The sequence below is a fragment of the Bison bison genome, unplaced genomic scaffold, assembly GCF_000754665.1.
Source record: "Bison bison bison isolate TAMUID 2011002044 unplaced genomic scaffold, Bison_UMD1.0 scf7180017864377, whole genome shotgun sequence".
Classification (NCBI taxonomy): Eukaryota; Metazoa; Chordata; class Mammalia; order Artiodactyla; family Bovidae; genus Bison; species Bison bison.
The window spans coordinates 6,392,933-6,411,903 of record NW_011494949.1 but is presented as its reverse complement, the minus strand read 5'-3'; the positions used below and the strand labels follow the sequence as shown (position 1 = coordinate 6,411,903).

Sequence of the window (18,971 nt, the reverse complement as noted above, 5' to 3'; positions counted from 1 at the left end):
GCTTCTACCACTATCCAAGCCAGGGACCCAGGGCACTTCGCAGGAGCCACAGGCACCGTCCGAGATGCTCGCTGCGTGAGACCCTCGGCCCCTTAACCACCTTACGGAGCAGGCACTGCAGCCCACGTTCCTCAGCGGGTGGGGTCCCCGACACCCGCAGGACAAGGTCGGGGCGGAGAACCAGCGCGCGCAGCTGGTCCGCGTGCCCCGCATCCCTGCCTCCCGCGTCCCTCCCCCTAACCCGGTGCCCCAACGTGCCCTTAGACCCCTGTCTAGGAAAAGTGTTTGGAACCATAGACCCCGATCGGGGAACGGCCCACAAGGACCTGCGGGACCGGCTCCGCCGTTCTGCACGCCCCGCGGCGCCTCCGGGAGACGACGGTGAGGGCGCAGGGCCGAGTCCCCGGCGCAGTCAGCCCTCCACCCTACCAGGCCTGAGTCCTGACCTCCTCCCCGCGCGCGTCCAGCCTGGGCGGGAAGGAGGGACGCGGAGGCTGCCGCCGGTCGCCCAGATCTGGCAGCGGCGGCTGAGGGGTACACTCACCTGAAGGAATCCGGCGGGGTTGCTGAGGAAAAAGCTCAGGGACGCGAGCCCCGGCTCCCGCGCCTGCGCACACCGCCTCGCGCCGGGGACCAATAAGGAGGCTCGGGAAAAGGAGCTGAGGCCAATCACCGCGCGCCTGGACGTGGGGCGCCCGCCCCTTCCTGGTGCAAGCGCCAGGGGCCCCCTCCGGTGAAGGGCGAGCGTACGGAGGCCGCAGAGGCTGCGGAGCCGCGTGGGTTGCTGGAACCCAGGCGCGCGCGGAGTCCGGTAGGTATCCAGACGGGCTGTGGGCTTGGCTGTCCCGGCCCGGCGTGCGTGGCCCACGGCTTCGCTGAGGCGCTCGCGCTCGCTCCCCGGGTAGCCGCCCCGCTCTTCGGACGCGGTTCCCGCCGTTCCCGGTGCGTGAGCGTAGGATTCCGCGGCGCCCGTTTTGGGGGCGCCCGGCCCGTCAGGTCCTTTCCCTCCAGAGAAGACGCGGCTCCCCGCTCCGGGCGCTCCGTCCCCCGCTGCCCCGCACCCTCGTGTTCCCGGGTCTCCCACAGCGGGGCTGGTCAAGCAAGTGTGGACGGGCTGGCCCACCTTTCCCCTTCGTTGATAAGCGTTTTATTTTTTTTTTCCCTCTATCTGCAAAGCTAGACCTTCTTATTCCTCAGTCCTGTTTAGATCCTAACTCTGAGGGGAAACTGACCCCTCGGAGACCTTGAAGCTGCTCTTTTCACCCTTGCCGTGTGAATTAATGGTCACTTCAGTTGTGTGTTTGAGAACGTTGGACCAAGTGCAGTTCCTTTCGTCAACCAGCACATAGGAGGCGTGCGAAGGAACCAGACTACCCGAGTTGAAGTCTGGCTCAGCCGCCTACTAGCTGTGTAAACTGGACAACATGAGATCTCTGTGCTTCGGTGTCCTCATTTCTAAGATGACTTTAAAGTACTTAATTCATTGTGTTGTTGGGACAATTAAATATAACATTGTCTGGCAAATGATAGCGATGATTATGAGATCCAGCAGCTATTCTGTAACATCTTGGAAAATCTCCACACTTTTCCAAAAACAGTTGGAATAATCCTCCCACTCATTAGCATATGAAATTACCCATCCTATAAAAACTAACCACACCTAATTTCGCAGCCACGTTCACCCTCTGCAATGGCCCACACTCTGTGGAGTGTGCTTTTGTCTATCTGAGTAAATCCACTTTTTACCTATCACTTCATTAGGGCCTGAAACCCAGTACTGTGGGTTTTGGCTGGGTTGGAGTTCCGGCCATGTGGGTTGAAGTCCCAGGAAGGGTTTTGGCTGGGTTCGAGTCCCAGCCATGTGGGTTGAAGTCCCAAGCAGGGTTTTGGCTGGGTTCGAGCCCCAATCTGAGGTAAACAGTTGCAATTCCAAGCTCTAGGGTGCAGAGTCACTGCTCCTCTAGTACTTAGGCCTTTTTGCTGTTGTTTATTTTCATTGGAGTATAGTTGTTGCTTTACAACTATATTGTGTTAGTTTACAACTATATGTTGTGTTAGTTTCTGCTATACAAGAGAGGGAATCAGACACATGTATACATACGTCCCCTCTTCTTTGATTTCCTTCCCATTCAGGTCACCACGGAGCCCTGAGTAGAGTTCCCTGTGCTATACAGGAGGTTCTCATTTGTTGTTGTTGTTCGGTCACTCAGTCATGTCAGACACTTTGTGACTCCATGGTTTGCAGTAGGTTTCCCCTTCCTTCACCCTCTCCCGGAGTTCACTCAAACTCATGTCCATTGAGTTGGTGATGCCATCCAACCATCTCATCCTCTGTCGTCTCCTTCTCCTTTTGCCTTCAATCTTTCCCAGCATCAGGTTCTTTTCCAGTGAGTTGGCTTGTTGCATCAGGTGGCCAAAGGATTGGAGCTTCAGCTTCAGCATCAGTCTTTCCAATGAATATTCAGGGTCGAGTTCCTTGAGGATTGACCGGTTGGATCTCCTTGTAGTCCAAGGGACTCTCAAGAGTCTTCTCTAGCACCACAGTTCAAAAGCATCAATTCTTTGGCACTCAACCTTCCTTATGGTCCAACTCTCACAGCCACACGTGACTGCTGGAAAAACCATAGTTTGACTATACAGATCTTTGTTGGCAAAGTAATGTCTCTGCTTTTTAATACACTGTCTAGGTTTGTCATAGCTTTTCTTCCAAGGAGCAAGCATCTTTGAATGTCATGGCTGCCGTCACTGTCTTCAGTTATCTGTTTTATATGTAATATCAGTAGTGTTTATATGTCAACCCCAATCTCCCCATCTGTCCCACCCCTCCTCCCCCTTTGTTCTCTATGTCTTTGTCTCTGTTTCTGCTTTGTAAATAAGTTCGTCTATACCATTTTTTAAATTTCTCATATATGCATTAATATAGGATATTTGTTTTTCTCTCTGATTTACTTCACTCTGTATAACAGTCTCTAGTTCCATCCAAGTATCTACAAATGGCACAATTTCGTTCTTTTTTTACATCTGAGTAACATGGTACTAATGTTTGAGTGGGAAATGTTTAGTGGGAATGACTCCTTTTGGATACTCATCCTTAGTTTCATAAGCATTGATGTTGAATGAACCGTGTTCTAATATATTTGACTACTTTTTTTTTTTTTTTTAGTCTTTTAACATAGTTGTAACTCAAGAGGAGCTGAGACTCTGATGGCATGGCTTTAGTTACCTTACGGAGGAACCTCTATCACTTATCTGATTTTCGGATACATGGAGCTCTGGCTGCTCTGAAAACTCAGCAAGTAAATCATGTTCACAAGACAGTCAAAGAGCATCTGTGTCCATGGTTCTGGTCGCAGCACCCTGGGCCCATCAGGGTCCGGTTCCATCATGCCCATTGTAAGAAGTTTCATTCAGAAAACGGAAATGACCTCCATCCAGTTGGGGAGCCAGGGTTCTCTCAAGTACACAACTGGGACAGGTTTGAACACAGTGTTAAAAATGTGGACGAACAGATGTTTTACAGGAAACTAAACAGCTTCACTTCATCAGGAGAAATCTTACGTTTTGTAAGCACACTGGAGACTTTGCCCGATACTATGATGGCAGGAGCCTTACATCGTATTTGTGAAGTGGAAAGAAAAGATGGTGATCAAAGGTTGCCGAAAGAAATACTGGAGAGTAGTGCCTTTCAGGCATTGTGTGATCGGTTTGGACGGGATCCCTCGGATTTGTCAAATGCGGGTTTGGTGACTGCTTTTCAAGCCCTGACTCTGTTGTGTGGCGATCCCCAGAGTCACTTGCTGATGAACCTGGAGGCGGAATGCCAGCATCGTCTTGAAAGGGGCGGCCTGGACGTTCACAGTCTTTGTATTCTGGGGGAAACGCTAATTAAACTGCACGGTCCGGGCTGTTCGACGCTAGACCTGATCATATATCAGCTGCAAGGGGAAAGTTTGGAAACATTTACCCCTGAGGATATCGTGACCGTTTACAGACTGTTGCAGGCGAGTCCTGAAAAAGCGGACCAACAGCAGAGGTTCTTAAATAAGATCAATCACTTTTCTCTATCACTAGTTTCCAACCTGAGTCCTAAATTGATGAGCCAGATGCTCACTGCCCTAGTGGTCCTTGATCAGACTCAAGCCCTTCCCCTGGTTATCAAACTGAGTAAGTACGTCGTGCGGCACATCGCTCGTTTCACTAGTGAAGAGCTCAGAAAAGTCTTAGAGGCGCTCATATACTTTGGGCACAGTGACAGATTCTTTACAGAAACCCTGGAGCAGCATGTCGCTTCACTGTGTCTCACTCTGGATCCTGAGCTTGTCAGCAGAGTCATGGAGTACTGCAGCAGAAAGCTGATTCTTTCAGAACCCATCTTCAACGCAGTGGCAGAAACTTTTGTTTGTCAAGCAGAAAAATTTTCACCTAGTCAGACTGCCAAGTTAATCGAGCCATTTGGAAAACTCAACTATCTGCCACCAAATGCTTCTGCTTTATTTAGGAAGCTGGAAAACATGCTGTTAACCCACTTCAATCATTTTCCCCCCAAAACACTGCTGAGACTTCTCCATTCGTGTTCACTTATTGAGAGCCATCCGGTCAATTTTATGGCCAAGATATTCAGCCCATATTTTCTTCAGCAGCTGCAAGGTGAGTTGGTTATGACTTCTGAGAGTAGAAAACTTACCATTTGACCTTGATGTTTTCAAGTCACATATATAGCTTTTTTTTTTTTTGGAAAGGGAAATGGCAAGCCACTCCAGTATTCTTGCCTGAAAAAATCCCACAGACAAAGGAGCCTGACGGGCTACTCTTCAAAGAGTTGCAAAGACTTGAACACGACTGAGCAACTAAGCACACATACACAGCATGTACCTTTTTTATTGAGCCTTTATTTTTTCTTCCACTGTGATCTGAAGAAGAGATCTGAAGTTGCAGATGCTAACATAAACACAGGGTTAAAGACCAGTAGAACATTGCTCAGAGAGAAAAAACATTTTGGGGTAAACAGACTCCGCTGCCCTAGCTGAGAAACTGGATCTTCTTGTAGAGATCTGGTGATGACGATGGCAGTGTCATAATAACGTGTTAGGAGCTTTGATGACAGCAGCTGTATCACTCTTTTGCCTTTATTAACTGGCCACATGTGGAACTTCCTGACCAGGGATCAGACACATGCCCCCTGCAGTGGAAGCCTTGGGTCTTACCCTCTTATCCACCAGGGATGTCCTGGCCTTTTTTTGAGAGATGTTCATCTTAATTCAAGACCACCCAAATCTGTAAGAATCTAGATTTCCATAGGTAAAAGGAATCCCCACTAATTCTAATTCTAACATGTATCTGTCACTTTTAATTATATTCTCCAATTAGGAGCTTGCATTCTTGAAAGCCAGAATGAGATTTCATTGAGATGACAGGCAGGAAGGCATAATTAATTCTAACAAGTTATTTCCCTAGTGTCATTTAAAGGTACCTTATTAGAGTGAATTAATTAACGTTGTTGTGGTTCAGTTGCTCAGTCATGTCCAACTCTTTGAAACCCCATGGACTGCAGCACGCCAGGTTTCCCTGCCCTTCACCATCTCCTGAAATTTGCTCAAACTTATGTCCATTGAGTCTATGATGCCATCCAACGATCTCATCCCCTGTCATCCCCTTCTCCTCCCACCTTCAATCTTTCCCAGCATCAGGGTCTTTTCCAAGAAGAGTTGGCTCTTCACCTCAGGTGGCCAAAGGATTGGAGCTTCAGCTTCAGCATCAGTCCTTTCAATGGATGTTCAGGACTGATCTCCTTTAGAATGGACTGGTTGAATCTTCTTGCAGTCCAAGGGACTCTCAAGAGTCTTCTCCAACACCACAGTTCAAAAGCATCAGTTCTTCAGTGCTTTTTTATGGTCACAATTAACGTGTGCATTCTGGCTATTCTCTGATTATACACAGCAAAATTCAAACTTAACTCTGACTGAGATGCTTTGTATTTCAGGTGCAGAGTCCTATTTGGACAGACTGAGCCTAGCACAACTGACCCAACTCTTCTTAACCTCAATTCTAGAATGCCCGTTCTACAAGGTAAAAGTATGAGCTCGTTGCATTACTTCCCTACAGGGATGGGTTTCTTTGCTTCCTTCTTCCCCTCCAGCACTGCCCCCATCAGCCCCCAACCCCCAGTCCTCTTTTAAGTTCCTTCTCTTTTGAGCTGAGTAACCTCATTAAAAAACAGAGTTTTCATTCACTTGGAGTCAGTTGCCACCAGGTACTTTTTTCTAATCCACTCATCATGGATGGACTTACAGGCCTTTTCCAATACTTGTCTCTTGATCAGCCATACTGTCATAAACATGCATACCTACCCTTTCATACTTAGCCCTTTTGTTGTTTTAATCTAAGACTAGATTCCTGACCATGGATGTTGCTATTCAGTCGCTCAGTTGTGTCCGACTCTTTGCGACCGCATGGACTGCACCCCAGGCTTCCCTGTCCTTCCCCATCTCCCAGAGCTTGCTCAGACTCCTGTCCATTGAGTCAGGGATGCTATCCAACCACCTCACCCTCTGGATGGCTGGACTAATTTTCGGCAGGCACTGATGAATTGATTTCCCCCTAATAGTTGTAGATGTCTCATTTCGCCAGCAGTGAATGGAAGTGACTGTCTCCCCCCATTTCTGTTGCAGTATGTTCTTAGTGCCTTTAATTTTGTCACTTGGCTCAATGAAATGCCATGTCCCATGGTTCAGTTGCGTTTTGATGAGAGTAATGAAGTTGGACGTATTTTCACGTGTTTATTGCTCATTTAACTTGCTGTGAATTGCCTCGTTATGCCTTAATTCTTATTTCTCAGGGTCGTTTGTCTGTTTTGTTTTGTGTTTTGTCCTAGTGAAAGTGAAAGTCCCTCAATCGTGTCCAACTCTTTGCAACCCCATGGACTATACAATCCATGGAATTCTCCAGGCCATGGAATTCTCCTTTCCCTTCAGGGGATCTTCCCAACCCAGGGATCAAACCCAGGTCTCCCGCATTGCAGGTGGATTCTTTACCAGCTGAGCTATCAGGGAAGCCCTAGAACACATTGTAAAAGACATTAACTATTATGTATGTTGCATGTATGTTCTCCTGGTTTGTTGTTTTAAATTTTTTTAGTTTTAATATTGTTTACGATGCCTTTTTGCTACACAGAAATGTTTCTTTTCTGTAGTCAAACAGTTCATTTTTTATGGCTGCTGCGTTTCCTGTGTTGTTTGTGAGTATTTTGTGACTCCTAAGATAGTATAAATATTTTACTGAATTTAAAAAATACTATTTTCCTATTACGTTTAGATCTTTAATCTACCTGAAGTTAGTTATAGTCTGTAATGTGTGGCAGAACTCTAGCTTAGTTCTTTTCCAGATGGATAACCAATTACTAGCACCATTATTACATAGCTTTTCTTTTCTTACTAAACTGAAATGTCAGCTCTGTCACATTTTCCACTATTAAAAACTCAGCTGGGTGGCCTCAAGCCCCTTAAAGCAGTTCTAAGAGCTCTAGGGATGTTTCTTGAGCTGGCTTGCTTTCTTTCTCTTCGTTCCTTCCTTCCGTTTTTTCTTTTTGTGACCACTGATTACATTTAAAACACGTTTAAGATGCTTTGAATTACTGGTCTTGAACTACAACAGGAATACTTGGCCTTGTCTCACTGGCAGCGACATGGATGGACCTAGAGAGTGTCACGCCGAGTGTGGTCAGGGAAGGAGAGGTGTCGTGTGACAACCCTTATGTGTGGAATCTAAGAGACGATATAAGTGGACTTACCTACAAAACAGAGACTCAGAGAGTGAACGTACGGTTGCCAAGGGGAAGGTTAAGGGGAAGAGGTAGTTAGGGAGTTTGAGTTGGAGATGTACACACTGCTGTGTTTAAATGGATAACCAGCAGGGGTGGGACAGGACACTGCTCAGTGTTACATGGCAGCCTGGAGGGTGAGGGAGCCTGGGGGAGAATGGACACTTGTGTGTACGGGGCTGAGTCCCTTCCCTCTTCACCGGAGACTGTCACAACTATCACTGTTAAGTCAGCTATATCCCGGTTCAAAATAAAACGCTTTTTACAAAAAGAATATTTGGCATTGCCATTTTGAGAAAGGTATTTGTGCCGAGTCTTAAGGGCACATATTGCCTACAAAGTAATCTTGGATCAGATGTTTATACTCAGGCAGCATTCATTTTATTCTCTGATTTTGTATCTGATTTTTCTTTCTCACGTTTGCACATACATTTTCAGGGTCCAAAACTTCTTCCTAAGTTTCAAGTGAAATCCTTTCTTACTCCGTGCTCTTCCCTGGAGACCCCCATGGATTTTCACCTTTATAAATCTGTGATGATTGGACTAATCGACCTGTTAGGAGCAAGACTGTATTTTTCTTCGAAAGTGTTAACACCTTATTGCTACACAATAGGTAAGTAATAGGGAGTTTGTTGTTACACAGTCCTCTGATGGAACATGTGGGCCTTAGTAGCCACCACAGGTCTGGAAACAGAGTGGAGCTGGTCCTTCTGAAGGCAAATGGGAACAGGGGTGGGCAGTAGGGTTGAAGGGTCAGTACTCTGTGGGTGGAGTCCTGCAGGTTAGCCTCATGCAGCAGAATGTCTTTGGACATCCTTTCGGGGCATTCATTCAGAAGAATAGTGACCCAAAGTAAACAAATGAAGTAGCTCAGACTAATACCCAGGACACAGTAAGTGCTCAGTAATTATCAGCTATTCTTGTCTTCTCAGGGCTGCCCAGGCAGCTCAGAGGTAAAGAACCCTTCTGCCGATGCAGGAGACATGAGTCTGATCCCTGGATTGGGAAGATCCCCTGGAGAAGGAAATGGCAACCCACTCCAGTATTCTTGCCTAGAAAATTCCACGCAAGGACAGAGGAGCCTGGTGGGCTCCAGTCCCTGGGGTCACGAGGAGTCAGACACAACTGAGCATGTGAACGCTTGTCCTCCAGGCTGCTGCTCTCCAATACAGTAGCCACACATCCTAGTTGCTGTTTAAATTTAAATCAGTTACAATTGTAAAAATTCACAGTTCAGGCGCCCAGGTGCGCTAGCCACCCTTGAAGTGCTCCGTATCTGGTATAAGTGTTTCCATCATCACTCAAAGTTTTGCTGGACGGCACTGCCTAGAGAGTCAGAGGCCTTCTCTTTTCACACTGTTGCGTCAAGGACAATCAGCCCAAAGAGGACAGTGTTCCTGGGCTTCACACGGTCAGGTCTCACTCCCCTCCTTCATGAGCTCCTTTTACAGGGAAGGCCGGGGAGGCTGCGTGCCCAGGGCCCATGTGTCAGGGTTCTGGCTGTCTCACCGGCCCCTGGGGCACTGGAGCTCGGGGATGCCAGGTGCCAGGATGTAGGATCGTCTTCACTGTTCCCACCATCTGTTACCAGGAGAGTGAAAGTGTGTGTGGTTCACGTCGTGCCCCAGGGACCCGGAGGGCCCCCTCCTTGTTCAGGTGCAGGCGAGCCCTCATAGTTTACCCTGATGTGGTTGGGCAAAGCTCTGATTAAATTAAAGTTCTCACCATTGTCTGGTGTGGTTGTTACTTTGCAGCCTTCTGCCCAGTTGATAAACGCAGTGCGGAAGAAATCAAAACAACCAGAAGGGAAGGAAGCTAGTGTTTGTGAGGGTATCACACGAAGACTTTTTCCTTTCTTCTCTCACCAGATGTTGAGATTAAATTAGACGAAGACGGATTTGTATTACCATTTACAATTGATGAAGACGTACATAAAAGGTAAAGAAAACCGTTGTGGTCTAGATGTTACGAGACTTGTCCAGGTTAATACATAAGGACTGTTTCTTAGGAACGTGAAAAAGGTAGACACAGTTTTGGAGATAAACACTATGGCATACCAGTTTTAGAAATTCCTTGTAACATTTTATGAACCTTAATGTTGATAAAGTTGAGTGCTTTTTTCATCAAATCATTGGATGACAGTCATGAGTCATTTGAAAACAGTATGGGCACAAAAGCATAGCCAAATCCCAAATAAACTCTGGCAACTAAAACTATGTGAATATTTTGGATTGTTATGAAAATGAAGTTCCTCTCTCCTCTTCCGTTTTTTAGAGTAGCACTGTGCATTGATGGTCCAAAAAGGTTTTGTCTGAATAGCAAACACTTACTGGGGAAGGAGGCTACTAAACAGAGACACCTGCGCTTGCTTGGTTATCAAGTTGTCCAGGTACGGTTTTGCCTTTGTTTCCCCCAGAAGCCATTTCTAGTTCAGATTTGCTTTTCCCAGGGTCCTAAGTGGTGTGGCAGCCCAACGGACCAAGACTAATGTCTAGTTATACGTCAGCTTTGTTCGTTACACTCGTCTCTTGATTTGTATTTTGAAACACGGTTTTTCAACTTGTTTTCCAAAAGTGAGACATCCCTAAATTCTATATAAGCTGTGTTTTACTTTGCTTTTAGAATTGCTAGATTATTAGAATATCTATTATTTTAATTTCCCTTGATATAATGAATAAAATGGACAAGATGGCCCATTAAAGCCAGGACCTTCATCAACTCCTAGCGTTTAAAAATCTTACTAGTCTTTACGTTGAGGGTCACTAACAGGGTCTTCATTGAGGAGTCACCGTGCGTGTAACGGAGGTTTTCTGTCATCCAAGCTGTCAACCACCCTGCTCTCTGCTTTCCTGTGTAGTTAACTTTTTTCCACTCCGTCTTGTACACACCCAGATTAACTTTTCTAAAACAAATCATTGCCAGTGTGCTCAGAAACCTTCCTTGTTTCCTTACCGCTTACGGGATAGAGTCACACTCTTCTGCACCTCAGCATTTCGGATGCTCCGTGGTCTGCCTGCGGCCGGGCTGTCTGCTCCGAGCGTGGCGGTCTTCCTTCCGGCCTTTCCCCCTTGCCCAGGCCACTCAGGTGGTCTCCCCCTCTCAGAGTGTCCCAGTTCTAGGTCTTCATGACTCCCAGTGAGGCCGACCTCTCACCCTAATGAAATGTCAGAAACTGCCTCTCAATACTAAAGCATGATTTTCATTGTATGTTCTGCTTATGTTTTGTATTTATTGCACATTTTAAGTTGGTACCTGACTTGTAAGCTCCCTGGGGACAAGGGTCATGTTGAGCCTTGTGTAGTCACCCCCTTCAGCGCTGGCAGCACCATCGCAGGCTCTGGGCACACGGGACGCGCAAGCCGGCTCTGACGTCCTCCCGCCAGGAGCTGACGCTCTGCCATGGGGGCGGGCGTGACAGACAGACAGGCACCCCCAAAGCCAAGGTGATTTCAGATCATGAAGGATCATGATGGCTTTCTTTTCTTCTCTTCACAGATACCCTACTATGAGATTGAGATGCTAAAATCAAGACTGGAATTAGTGGACTATTTACAAGGAAAACTGTTTTCTCAAAACTCAGGTGGTCATTGGTAATAAGAACGAATACTGACTTCTGAACTCACATAGTGAAAGAACTTGCAAATTAGCCATTTATTTATGGAATGATCTGGAAAGGGTCTCTCGTATACACTTTTGTTGTTGTTTAGTCACTAAGTCGTGTCTGATTCTTTGCAACCCCATGGACTGCAGCACGCCAGGCTTCCCTGTCCATCCCCAACTCCCGGAGTCATTGAGTCAGTGATGCCATCCAACCATCTTATCTTCTGCTACCCCCTTCTCCTTCTGCCCTCAATCTTTCCCAGCATCAAGATCTTTTCCAGTGAGCCAGTTCTTCGAATCAGGTGGCCAAAGTATTGGAGTTTCAGCATCAGTCCTTCCCATGAATATTCAAGGTGGATTTTCCTTGAGGATGGACTGGTTGGATCTCCTTGCAGTCCAAGGGACTCTCAAGAGCCTTCTCCAACACCACAATTTGAAAGCATCAATTCTTCGGTGCTCAGCTCTCTTTATAGTCCAACTGTCACATCCAGACATGATTACTGGAAAAACCACAGCTTTGACAGTATGGACCTTTGTCAGCAAGGTGATGTCTTTGCTTTTTAATACGCTGTCTAGGTTTGTCATAGTTTTCTTCCAGGAAGCAAGCGTCTTTTAATTTCATGGCTGCTGTCAGCATCCACAGTGATTTTGGAGCCCAAGAAAATAGAGTCTGCCACTGTTTCCTTTTTTCCCCCATCTTTTTGCCATGAAGTGATGGGACCTGATGCTGTGATCTTAGTTTTTTGAATGTTGAGTTTTAAGCACTTAACCAGTAGCAAATTTAAAATTAATCTTTATTTAATACTAGTGTCATAGATACTTTTATACATCAAACAGAACTGATCAACTACAATAAAGGAGTGAGTAAATGTCATTATTTTTTTTTAAGTCTTGTGTCTTGTGATGATTGTCTGCTAACTGAAAATATATTCTTGAGAGACTTTTGCTTGCTCTTCTAACAAATGTAAGAAATTTTATCTCCTATTTTTTTCTTTTATATTTTATTAGAGGAAGTAATATATGGTAAGAAAAGGAGCAAGGAAAATAGGTTTGTGTATGAACATAGAATTATAGATTTACACAGACGTAATCCTTTAGTTAATAAAATTTCTTATTGGTATGGGAGCTTTCTTATTTATAAAGGTATAAAGATGTGAAAAAGGCGACTTAAGCAGGCTTGCAGGGTGTTGGAGGGAGAAACTTCTAAATCTAGCGTGGCTTCAAACTACCTAGTTCCCTGTGTGTGCTTCACTGTCCCATTATGGTAAGTTAAAAGTTTCGGGGATAAGAAGGGTTCTGCACCCAATTAGAATGTGTGTGTCGGGCAGGGGGATGGGGCTGTGCTCCAGCACCTGCTGAAGGTCCTACAATTGAACTCTGACCGTGTCTGCCTGGAGAGAGCTCCAGATCCCACAGGTGGAAGGCTCAGGCCCACAAGACTGTCCCCTCACCCCCACCCTTGTGACACTTGTCACATGACTTGACCAACTGGCTGTAAGTCAGAGGCTCCAGTATCCCCCTCCTTCAGTTCAGTTCAATTCAGTCACTCAGTTAATGTCTGACTTTTTGCGACCCCACGGACTGCAGCATGCTGGGTTCCCCTGTCCTCCACTATCTCCCGGGGTTTGCTCAAACTCATGTCCATCGAGTCGGTGATGCCATCCAACCATCTCATCCTCTGTCGTCCCCTTCTCTTCGCACCTTAAATTTTTCCCAGCATCAGGCTCTTTTCCAATGAGTCAGTTCTTTGCATCAGGTGGCAAGGTATTGGAGTTTCAGCTTCAACATCAGTCCTTCCAATGAATATTCAGGATTGATCTCCTTTAGGATGGACTGGTTGGATCTCCTTGCAGTCCAAGGGACTCCCAAGAGTCTTTAACACCACAGTTCAAAAGTGTCAATTTGGCTCTCAGCCTTCTTTCTGGTCCAGCTCTCACATCCATACATGACTACTGAAAAAACCATCGCTTTGACTAGATGGACCTTTGTTGGCAAAGTAATGATGACCCCCTCCTTGGGTTCCATCAAATTGCTAGAGCAGCTGACACAACTCAGAGAAATGTTTTACTAACCAGAATGTAGGTTGATTATAAAAATGTAACTCAGGAACAGCCAGAGGGAAGAGATGCTTGGGCAAGGAATGGGGACAGTTGTGGGGTTACCCTGCCCTCTCCAGGCACCATTCTCCCCTAAGCTCCACCTGTTCACCAACCTGAAAACTCAAACTGATCCTTGTGGGTTTTTATGGAAGCTTCAGTACAAAGAGGTTACAGTAGTTTGTTATATATGCTAGGAAAAAACTAAAACCTTTTCCATCTACCTGAATTCCCATCCATTGGGTCTTTTATTCATTATTTTTCTAATTGGAATGAGACACTGGTTCTGCACTGTTAGTAGTAATGTGCTCTGCTGAGCCTTTGTCTTACTGGGCTCTCCCTTACCCTCGTCATTCATTCATTCACTCACCAAACATTCATTAAAGAGCCCTGATAATGCTGGGCTCCCACTGAACGTCAGCGCTCCGGAGGGCAGCAGCAAAGAGCCCCAGCCTGGAGAGGCTCCACGTGGGGAGAGACAAACGAGGAAGTGATTATAGTGATGAGCCCACTGGCAGTCCTGAAGCAGGAGCAGGACTCTGGAAGGCAGATTTCAGGCCTGCCTGGGGGGAGAAAAGAGGCTTCTTGGAGTAATTTGTGAGCTGAATTCAGAGGACAGAGGCAGGTTTCTGATTGCCATGCCCAGAGTACCCAGCACAAAGCAGACAGGGTTGCCATAGGAAATGGAAGTGAAAGTCGCTTAGTCCTGTCCAACTCTTTGCAACTCCATGGACTGAATTCTCCAGTCCAGAATACTGGAGTGGGTAGCCTTTCCCTTCTCCAGTGGATCTTCCCGACCCAGGGATCAACCGGAGTTTCCTGCATTGCAGGCGGATTCTTTACCAACTGAGCTCTCAGGGTTGAAACTAAATGACACTTTGTTTTAAAGAAAATTTTAATCCTGAAAATGTGTGGGGATATGTTAGGAAAACAGTTTAGGCTAATAGATATGAGATTGCTGATTTCACCAATTGGAGTAAATTTGGCAAGCTCCATAAGATTATAAAGCTATGGGTGCTTATAAGCTGAATCCTCAGGCCAGTAAAATTTTAATGTCTACCTATGTAAACGATGTGAATTTTCTTGTTGAAATTACATATACAGTATGACAGACCATGGTGCCATGTATTAATAAAGTTTTTAAATAAGACATAATCTTGATGATGTGTTTTAAAAGCAAAGGGGGGAAAAAAAAAAGAAAAAAATAGGTGAAAAAAGTTAACTTGCAAGCCTATATCCCCTGAAAGCAACAGTGATTATCTTCAGATTAGACACTAGAGGGCAGCAGAGGCCCGGACATTTATTGGCTTCAGCAACGGAACTAACTATAAAGCAAGCAGAGAGTCGAAGGATTGATGCTTTTGAACTGTGGTGTTGGAGAAGACTCTTGAGAGTCCCTTGGACTGCAAGGAGATCCAACCAGTCCATCCTAAGGGAGATCAGTCCTGAGTGTTCATGGGAAGGACTGATGTTGAAGCTGAAACTCCAATACCTTGCCACCTGATGCAAAGAACTGACTCATTGGAAAAGAGCCTGATGCTGGGAAAGATTGAAGGTGGGAGGAGAAAGGGATGACAGAGGATGAGATGGTTGGATGGCATCACCGACTCAATGGGCATGAGTTTGAGCAAGCTCCAGCAGTTGATGATGGACAGGGAGGCCTGGTATGCTGCAGTCCATGGGTTTGCAAAGAGTCAAACATGACTGAGCAACTGAACTGAACTGACTGAATGGAATCAGATGGTCCCTGGTACATGTGTGTATCGCAGGCCGGAGCTGTGGAAGGGTGACAGTTTTGCCTGAATAAAATGCAGTTTTCTTAACCTCGATCTAAAGAAGGAATGTACTTTGGCTGAACCAGGCCTATCAGAAGAGCGTAGGTGGTATCTTGGGATAAAGAGATCCTGGCTGGTTTCTTGAAGACGAGGATCTGACCTACAGAATTTCTGTACACCTGGGTGCCTATGGAGACTTTCTAAGTATTAGGTGGAAGAAAAACTAGGAAGGAGTGGGATTGAGCATATTTAATATAATTCCAGGAGTAGGGGGAGATCTGCTGCTGCTGCTGCTGCTTAAGTCACTTCAGTCGTGTCTGACTTTGTGCGACCCAATGGACGGCAGCCCACCAGGCTCCCCCGTCCCTGGGATTCTCCAGGCAAGAACACTGGAGTGGGTTGCCATTTCCTTCTCCAATGTGTGAAAGTGAAAAGTGAAAAGTGAAAGTGAAGTTGCTCAGTCGTGTCTGAATCTTCGAGACCCCATGGATTGCAGCCTACCAGGCTCCTCCGTCCATGGGATTTTCCAGGCCAAGAGTGCTAGAGTGGGGTGCCGTTGCCTTCTCCGGGGTGGGGTGGGGAAGATCAGTTCCCTCAAAAAAAAAAAAAAAAAAAAAGCTGGACCCACCGGAAGACTGTGTACAAATTCAGGGAGGGAGTCTTGGCTCCATGGTGACGAGTTAACCTCCGAAAGCTGAAATTTCCCCAACTGGAAACATCCAGATCCACTTGAAGTCTGAACACGTACTGTAGGGTTGTCATGAAACCAAACTTGGGTCTGCTCACCTGTGCAGAAAAGCCAATCAACTGACACTGGGTTGTGCTGAAGGGAAGTACAGGGTTGGTTACAGGGCAGCAGGCAAGGAGTCCAAGCAGCTAGTGTGCTTCAAAGACCTGAACTCTGATGGACTTCAGCAGTTGAGTTCAGTCACTCAGTTGAGGCCCCATGGACTGCAGCGCACCAAGCCTCCCTGTCCATCACCAACTCCTGGAGATTACTCAAACTCATATCCATTGAGTTGGTGATGCCATCCAACCATCTTATCCTCTGTCATCCCCTTCTCCCACCTTCAATATTTCCCAGCATCAGGGTCTTTTCCAAGGAGTCAGCTCTTCGCATCAGATGGACAAATACTGGAGTTTTGGCTTCAGCATCAGTCCTTCCAATGAACACCCAGAACTGATCTCCTTTAGGATGGACTGGTTGGATCTCCTTGTGGTCCAAGGGACTCTCTAGAGTCTTCTCCAACACCACAGTTCAAAACCATCAATTCTTTGGACTTCAGCAAAGCGTTTTTAAAAGCCAAGTGAGGGAGAGGGACTCGCAGGGGCTGTGATCAGCTCGTGCACAATTCTGTGCTTGGCTGATGCAGACATAAAGAGGCCTTGTTGCAGGGGTTAACGGAATCAATCCTCAGGCGCCAGTAGGTCTGGGGGCTAAGTGCTCAGGGTCATCAGGTGGCTAATTTCTTCCATTTGGTGGTGGTTTTAGCATCTGTAAATCAACTCAGGGAGTGTGCATCAGATGCTATTATCTAGGCACTTCAGAGAAGAGCCACAGCAGAGGGTGTCAGGGGAGGGTCTGTCCCGGGAAGGCCCCTTAGGGTCCTGCCCGGTTTCAGGATCATAAAATAAGACATTCCTTGTCAGCTGTATGACAAGAACTGGAAAACAGTAAATCCCCAGCGAGCCACGCGGGCTTTTGTTATTAGTATGTGAGTTATGGTGCAGTCAGACCTCCTTGTTACAGCTGCAGAGATGGAGCCTGTCAAAGACGCTCAACAAGGAGCAATATTGAAGAGGAAAAGTGAAAATTTTTACATAACCTCCTGCTTGTCCTGCCTCTGTAGCTCAGCTTACTCCTTACAAATTCTGGATCACGTAGGTCAGAAAGTCTCAGAAAGTGGGGACTTACAATGCTAGGAATTGGAGCTTATTTCACTCACCCTCGTCCTGCAATCGCCCGGCCCCTGCAAACCTGCTTAATCATGCCTGTTCATGTAAAGCTCAGGCATTCCCCTCCCCGTCAAGATTGCTGTTCCGGCTCGCGAAACTTCTTAGTTTAAACCAGCATATAGCAGCTAGTGGTGCCCACTATCGTCTGTCTATAAAAACTCTGTAACTTCTTTGGGCCTCAGAGCTTGGAGTGTTGACACCTCTGGGCCTGCCCGCGTGATTAACCTGAGTTCTCCACCTCTCCGAGTGTGCTGCTTGGTTCCCGCGTGATTAACCTGAGCTCCCCACCTCTCCGAGTGTGCTGCTTGGTTCCCGCGTGATTAACCTGAGCTCTCCACCTCTCCGAGTGTGCTGCTTGGTTCCCGCGTGATTAACCTGAGCTCCCCACCTCTCCGAGTGTGCTGCTTGGTTTCCCGACCACCGGTTTCAAGACCCCACAGGAAAGAGCGCACGGCCACTCCTTTCGCAGCATGCCAGACATCACGCTGAGAAACCCGGCTCCATAAAACCTCTGCTGTAATGAGAATGGAATGCACCTCGGTGGCCCGCTCCATCATCAGATGGTTTGCCTTAACATGCTTGAAATCCCGTCTCAGAAAAGCCCAAACATCTCTCTCCGTGACTCCTTGCAGTCTCTAGCATATAGGGCACACTTTTGGTGTCTTGAACTTGTATTCTAGGATCTAACATTTGCAAGAAGCAACATCTCAATGATCCTACTGGAACTTTTATTATGGAAAACACTGAAAACACATAAGCTTAGAAAGAGGGCTTCCCAGGTGGCTCAGTGGTAAGAACGCCTGTCAATGCAGGAGACTTGAGTTTAATCCCTGGGCCAGGAAGATCTCCTGGAGTAGGAATGGCAACCCACTCCAGTATTCTCGCCTGGAAAATTCCATGGACAGAGGAGCCTGGTGGGCTATACAGTCCATGGGATCACGAAGTGTCAGACACGACTGAGTGAATGAACACACATGCAAGATTAGAAAGACTGGCATAATGGGTTCACATGAGTTTCTTTAATCATCTTGAAGGATGCCCATATTTTCCAATCCTGTTTCATCTCTTTATTCCCTTCTTTTTCTTTCTTTTCCTATATTGGAATGTTTCTAGAAAAATCCAAACTATCATCTACTTTTATCCTAAACACTTCAGTATGAGCCCATAACCAATAAACTTTTTTTTTTTTCTTTTTTATTTAACTATTCTGCCATTATTACAACAAACAAAACTGATAATTCTTGCCCACGGTCATTTAATATCTGGTCTATATTCCAGGTTTTCTATGCTGCCTCAGAAATATTTTTTAAATTTATTTTTGTTATTGAAGTGTAGTTGATTTAGAATGTTGTGTTAATTTCTACGGTACAGCTAAGTGACCACGTTATACCTACATATATATTTTTTTATGTTCTTTTCCATGAGGCTTTACCCCAGGATACTAACTTTATTTTAGTTCCTATGCTATAAAGTAGGACCACTGTAGGAGAATAGTTTGTATCTACTAATCCCGAACTCCCAAGCCGTCTCTCTTATACCCCTCTCCCTCTTGGCACTCCCAAGTCTGTGAGTCGGTTTCTATTTTGCAGACAGGCCCATCTGTGGCATACTTTAGATTCCACAAGTAAGCGGTATCATATGGCATTTGTCTTTCAAAAATCTTTTTTAAGTGTTGACTCCTTTGAATCAGGATCTGAACAAAGACCACATACTAATTTTAGGTGTTAA

The 18,971-nt window shown here is 46.1% G+C and overlaps 2 protein-coding genes across 3 annotated transcripts in view; one reads left to right on the top strand and one right to left on the bottom strand.

The window, feature by feature from the left end:
• Window positions 1–622, bottom strand: part of MTRR (5-methyltetrahydrofolate-homocysteine methyltransferase reductase) — a 33,089-nt gene extending 32,467 nt beyond the window's left edge. Inside the window, exon 1 of the mRNA XM_010857125.1 lies at window positions 545–622. The gene's annotated coding sequence lies outside the window, so the exon portion shown is untranslated. The remainder of the gene's footprint in view (window positions 1–544) is intronic.
• Window positions 623–726: 104 nt separating this feature from the next.
• On the top strand, window positions 727–11,623 carry FASTKD3 (FAST kinase domains 3). 2 transcript variants are annotated; one of them, XR_826812.1, is made up of 7 exons: window positions 727–811; window positions 3,164–4,647; window positions 5,981–6,066; window positions 8,255–8,429; window positions 9,571–9,754; window positions 10,091–10,205; window positions 11,312–11,622. XR_826812.1 is itself a non-coding variant. In XM_010857124.1 (7 exons), exons 2-7 carry the CDS (start codon window positions 3,210–3,212, stop codon window positions 11,408–11,410), a joined length of 1,983 nt encoding a protein of 660 aa, XP_010855426.1. In that variant the 5' UTR covers window positions 727–811; window positions 3,164–3,209; the 3' UTR covers window positions 11,411–11,623. The 2 variants fall into 2 exon arrangements, 1 of the variants encoding a protein (XP_010855426.1); XM_010857124.1 differs by having other exon boundaries at window positions 9,685–9,754; window positions 11,312–11,623.
• The last annotated feature ends 7,348 nt before the right edge of the window (window positions 11,624–18,971 follow it).